The sequence below is a fragment of the Mus pahari genome, chromosome 9, assembly GCF_900095145.1.
Source record: "Mus pahari chromosome 9, PAHARI_EIJ_v1.1, whole genome shotgun sequence".
NCBI lineage: Eukaryota > Metazoa > Chordata > Mammalia > Rodentia > Muridae > Mus > Mus pahari.
This window is the reverse complement of record NC_034598.1, coordinates 64,928,663-64,935,036: the sequence shown is the minus strand read 5'-3', so window position 1 is coordinate 64,935,036 and position 6,374 is coordinate 64,928,663. Positions and strand designations below refer to the sequence as shown.

Here is a 6,374-nt window from a genome sequence, read left to right as displayed (position 1 = left end):
AGGAGTTGTAGGGGGCTGCAACCCTGTAGGTACAACAACAATATGAACTAACCAGTACCCCATGAGCTCGAGTCTCTACCTGTGTCCTGATATACCAGTCTCATATGGCATGCTTCTTGCCTGATAATTCATATGACAGTGGAATCCTGGAGTAGTCAAACCAGATATTGTCACTTGACCTTGTTGGGGAAACATTTTCTCTTATTTATAGAGAAAACGCTTTACATTTGATGCTGGTTGCTACACTGTATGAAGAGCATTCAAAAGCAATAAACCAGTAAAGTGAGATTACCAAAACCACGAAGCTCAGTATTAAGCCAAGATACAAAATTCTGTTTATCTATTCACTGTCTATATGATTAGGGAAGCCATCTAATCTGTAGGTATAGATTTCTTACGAGTAAAGGGGGTGCTACTGCTATCTCAGCATTGCTTTTAGCATTAAGTGAGGCGGTATATACACAATGCTTAACACAGTCCTTTATAATTACTGCACAGCCATTAATGCCATCTACATTCAAGCCAACAACATGAGTGCTCTTCCTCAGTAGATAGCAGTAGCTAATGTGTGCTCTTCCTATTTGTAGGAAGCAGAATTCTGTGACAGTTGTAATGCATTGCATTCCTCTGACAGCAGCTGGGTCATCTTTTGGGACTAAGTCCTCAGAGCTATCTGTTTTGAGGAAACAGATAACTATGTAGCAGGAGTAATTATGAAAAATTATTTTGGTGAGAACAAGCAGCGTGGTATTTCAAGCCACTTAGGTCAGCAACTTAAAAGTTTAAGGAGGTTGAGGTCTGTTTTCTGCATTGAAAATAATTTCAGCTAGTTTCCTGTCAATTAACTACCATCATCATAACCTCATGTATGCCCATTTATGTAAAGGTATTTCATGCCAACCACCAGGGGTATTTTTAGCATAAACAAGATAAACAAGCTCCAATGACATTTTCATTTCGTTGGTTGATCAAAAATGTTTGGCTCATTCCTTTTCTCCTCATCTATGCCCTGTTTATGTAAAGGTATTTCATGCCAGCCACCAGAGGTATTTTTAGCATAAACAAGATAAATGAGCTTCAATGACATTTTCATTTCGTTGGTTGATCAAAAATGTTTGGCTCATTCCTTTTCTTCAGCTGGTACACTGGCAGTCTTCTCAGCAGGGAATAACCATGGTGCTGCCACCGTGGGTCATGAACTTGAGTGAAGGATCCTTGGTTAAAGCTAGTGATACGCAGGTGTAGCTGTTCAACATTTGGAGCTACCATTTGGATCAATTTCGGTGTATACCCAGAGTATTATTACGAATGCTAGTATGCTGTCCTATGTCTGACAGTGGTAGAAATGAAAATGTGTAGGACATTGAGGGAGTAGGGTGGTAATGTTCTAAGCTTTATCGAGGTATCTCTCAAATGTATGCTTTTGTACCCTAAGGAGAGACTGTGGGCATTGCATCAGAAGAGTTGGGTTTCAGTCACTTCTATGTTAACAATTGTGTCTGAGAAATCAGCCTCTCTGAGCCTCTTTTTGACATGTAAAGTGAATACAGAAATGTGTGTTGTTCAAGTTTTCAGGTTTTATGAAGACTCCCCCCCCCCTTATGAAGACAAACTATAAACTCAAAAACAAAAACAAGTTTTGTTATTAATCACAATATTAGTACACTGGAGAAGTGGGAAGAAAAAGATCCTGGGAGTACTGTGTTAAACTCCACAATTGAAGTGGTTTTGCCTGAATTTTTGAAGATGAAGGAATTGAGATAGTGGGTAGTCTGTCTGTCAATTTAATGAAACTTACATGGTCTCCTTTTATAGCATATTTTAACACTGCTTTAGCAATTTTTATACTAAGAATAACTGAACAATTGTATATTTTCAAAGAAATATCCTGAGAAATGAAGTATAAGATTTAGAAATATTAAATTCACATTGCAGATTAATTTTTGAGTGTGCATACATGCATGTGAAAACACAAATACCATGTGGGGAAAACTTTGTATTAAAATCCTCGTTTGCTTAAATCATAGCAGCAAGTGGGAAGAGTGTAAGAAAGATAATGTTAAGTTTTATGTGGTATGTAAAATAAATGTAAGTTTTAATTATCTTCTTATTTTCATCTCAGTCTGAATCTAAACTATATAATGGCTCAGAAAAGGACAGTTCAACTTCAAGTAAACTCACTAAGAAAGAGTCTCTTAAGGTTAGTTTCTATAGTTATTTTTAATTTTTTTGTATATTATAATTGCATTTCTTCCTTCTCTTTCTCCCCTATAAACCCTCCCGAATACCCCTCCCTGCTCTCCATAAAATTCATGGCCTCTTTGTTAATTGTTATTGCATGCATATATGTATAGTACTATATTAACCTACTCAGTGCATATAATGTTATTGTATGTATGTTTTCAAGGCTGACCATTGGCACTGAATAACCAGTTGGTGTTGTCTTCTCTGAGGAAGGCCACTCTCCTCATCCCAGATTTCCTCAGTTGCATATAGTTCTTGTGTGTAGTTGAGGCCTTGTGGGGGCTTTCCTTTGGCATGCCCAGTGATAGTGTCCTTGTTCAGCTCACTGGGTGGTCATGTCGGTTGGGACTTTATGGATATATCTTCTGTTATTACTAGGAGCCAGTCTTACAATAAAGTTGATGATCTTCTGACATTGTATTTGTATGTGCTTTTGAATATGGGCTAATATAAAACATTGATATGTGTCCTCCTAAAGGGAATGGATGGAAGGGCAAGCATACATGCATAGTGTCCATGTGTTACGCTGCCGTGCAGTTGGTCAGCTCATAAGACGTTTTGATGCCTGTTCCAGAGCAGGCTGTTTTAGACCCCGGCTCACCATAGCACAAGCTCTGGAGTAGGCATCTCTTCAGCGTTAACAGAGCCGAGAGGGCACCTCATTGATGTGGAACTGCCAGAGGACATTTCTGGCATCCACTTAAGTTAGTTTGCTAATTTCCAGGCCCATAGGAATATATATTTTGCTTGACCTGTATCATGTTTTAAATTTTGAGACAATGAAAGTCCAGATTTCCAACTTGTTTCTTAAGAAATGTATAGCGTGGAGGCTACCTTCCTGAGTGGCCATAGATCTTGAAGCTTAAAGAACACATGCTCTCTACTAGGTCTGTTCCCTCCTCATCAATCACATCTGTCTGTGTTCCGTGGCTGGTCCTGTGTGCATCTGCATCAGCCATCTCATAGTAAAGCTATTCAATAGCACTGGCTGCTCTTCCAGAGGATCCGAGTCCAGTTCCAGTACCCACATGGCAGCTAGCAACCCTCTGTAGCTCCAGTTCCACAAGATCTGCTGGCCTCTATTGCTTCCATGGACACTGCATGTATGGGATGCACAGATATACATGTTTGTGGAAAAACACTCACACTCAAAGTAAAAATAAATAAAAACCACCTAAAATAAAATGACCATAAGTTTTAGGTATTAGAGGCAATTAACAGTTAAACTTTATTATGTTATATAATTTCAATTAAATTCAACTTTGATAGATTTTGTCTTATTTGTGAAAAAATGTAAACACTAATATGTTATTACTCTTTCCCTATCCAAATAACAAAACAACAATAGAACTATTAATTCACTTTTGCTTTCATGGGTTATTTCAAAGGAGTAATTTACCTAAGAAAGTAAAACATTTAATATATTAACAAGTTCATCTCATAGTTTCTTAGTATTCTACCTTGGAGTTTAGAAATAAATAAATAAATAAATAAATAAATAAATAAATAAATAAATAGGAGGCGCACCTTCCATTTGGGAGAAATTGCAGCATTGCTCATAATAATCCAAAGCTAGTAGCTAAGAAGATTTCTACCAGGAAGAGTATACATTGGGAAAATCCCTTGTGATTGGAGCGGCTTTGAAAGCCAGTCTGCATCAGAATCCTGTTTCACACTTTGCTATCTGTGTGATTCGGGGCACATTACTGTCTCGGCCTCAGTGTTCTTGAACATAAAGCTGATAATAATTCTACCTGAAAAGCTTATTGTGGTGATTAAATTGAGGAATGTTATCAATATGAGTTTAGAATAATACCAGTTCACCAATGCACTCAATGCTAACACTGTCAATATTTTATTTATGCCAGGAATCTTGTGGCACAGTTAAAAGAACATGATAGGCATAGAAACTCTTTTAAAAAAAAAAATCAAAAGGGATATTTTGTGTGTGTGTTTCTATAGATTGTGTGCATCTGAAAGCTTAGTAGTGACTTAAAAGGGTACACAGACCTGGTGTAGTGACCATGGAAACCAGATTCCAACCTGCTTGTCAAAAACTCCTGTCTAACTTTTTATCTGAAAATGCCAGAACCATAAGAAATTGTTTCTTCTACTGAGTCTTTTATTTCTCCTTATGTTAGGTACAAAAGAAAAATTACCGTGAAGAGAAGAAGAGAGCCACAAAGGAGTTACTCAGCACCATCACAGACCCCTCTGTCATTGTCATGGCCGACTGGCTGAAGGTCAGGGCTTGGGTTTGAACTCTCACCCAGCGTTTACTTGTGGGGATGAGAAAGTGTGAGACAAAACAATAGATGCTTGGAACTTTGTTTGTGTCCTATGTGCCAGTCTTCACAAGAGGGGGCTCCAGTAGCCTCAGAACAGCAGCTCTGTTACTGCATTTTGACTAGTGTGAAACCACGTTGTTTAATATAACCCATTATAAAAATATTTTACTACTCCACTTATCATTTGGTATTATTGCAGATTGGAATTTGAACAAGTTAATATAAAAGTTGTACCTGAGCCAGGCAGTGATGGTGCATGCCTTTAATCTCAGCACTTGGGAGGCAAAAGCAGGGGAATCTCTGAATTCAAGTCCAGCCTGGTCTACAGAATGAGAAACCCTGTCTTGAAAAACGAAAAAATAAGAACAAATTTTAAAAGGTTTTGCTTGAAAAGCGCTGTGCAGTGAGTGCAGGTCCTCACTGCTCTCCGCCCTCCTCTTACCCTGGCCACTCAGTCTTCTCTCCCATTCTCACCTGACAGACAGACAGCTGCAGACATCTTTACTCCTGCCTTTGAAAGTAAATGAGTTAGCAGAACTACTACCGAATGGTTCCTTTAAACATTAAAAACAAGTCTCCCTTTACAATGAAACCTCATCATGGTTGCACACGGTTCAAATACTGCAAGGGTCTTCTTCACTTTTGTGCTGAAAATAAATTCCAGCTTACTTTCTCTCTTCTTGAGAGCATATTATCTCTGGATCCTACTTGTTTTCTTTCCCAGAGTTAAACCTATCCTCTGCAAGTCCCCAGACAGCCCCAACCCACTCTGTTATTTTGAAACAAGGCATTGCTGTGCAGCCCTGACGGGCCTTGGACACATGGCCATCCTCTAGCCTCAGCAGCTCACAAGCTGACACCGTGGCTGCCTTTAAACCATACCTTCATTCCAGACAGGTGACCCTCTTTTTTACTGTTAAATCCCCAAGACAAGAATATTACATCAGAGTAACTATCTTTTCTTTGATTCTCTTGATTTACCATCTTATTATATAGAGAGATGTACACACACACACCTTTTCTTGACGATTTTTGTCTTTTTAATCCTGGCTTCAGAGTCTCCCTTACTCTCCGTATCTTACTTTACTAGGGTTCTGCTCACTTAACTCCTTAAGGAGTTGTACATTCATTTACCTTATGTTCCTGTACATCCAATGAGTAAATGTGAAGGAAGTTCCTAGTGTAATTTGAATACAATAGTGGCAAACTCTTCAGTGTTGTAAGCTAGTTATTTGCCTTGCAACAGCTTTTAATGAGTACAGATGTATGAAGTGATAGAAAAAGCTGATAAAACTATTGGTGGCATTAGAGCTTAAGGTGAGGAATATTTCATAAAAATAAATAATGTGCCTACACTTACAGACTTCCTCCTAGACATTTATATAGCACACCTTAGGTAATGACTGGGAACAGTTATCTAAGAAGGGCACATTTAGAGATTAGGTAGAGGTTCTTTCTTCTTCTTACTGTTTACCAAATATTTAGGAGAAGCCCTGGAAGTACTAAAAGCATTCAGAAAAGCAAAGTTAAAAAAGACAGAATAATCATTTATTCACAAAAATTAACAGTTGTAACTGCTACCACAGAATAATTTCAGTACTATGGAAGTTTATTTTAATGACCATTGAATGATCAAGGAAGCTAGGGATTCTACTTAATGTATTTGAAATTTTGGTCTACTGTTCCACAAAAACCAGAGTTTCTTAGAATCAGGAGCCATGTGGACTCAACATTTATCTGCAGTGCATTGCCATGAAGTAGCCTTCTGACTAAAGATGTATTTAATGTAAATGTATATGCAATATAACTTTAGATTAAAACATCTTTTTTTTTTTTTTTTTT

The 6,374-nt window shown here is 37.9% G+C and overlaps 1 protein-coding gene across 7 annotated transcripts in view; it reads left to right on the top strand.

Annotated features, from left to right (window-relative positions):
• Positions 1-6,374, top strand: part of Osbpl8 (oxysterol binding protein like 8) — a 132,261-nt gene that overhangs the window by 94,247 nt on the left and 31,640 nt on the right. For all 7 annotated transcript variants that reach the window (XM_021205463.2, XM_029542199.1, XM_021205460.2 and 4 more), the window contains 2 exons: positions 2,123-2,200; positions 4,386-4,487. In XM_021205463.2, the coding sequence (XP_021061122.1) occupies positions 2,123-2,200; positions 4,386-4,487 (180 nt within the window). The remainder of the gene's footprint in view (positions 1-2,122; positions 2,201-4,385; positions 4,488-6,374) is intronic.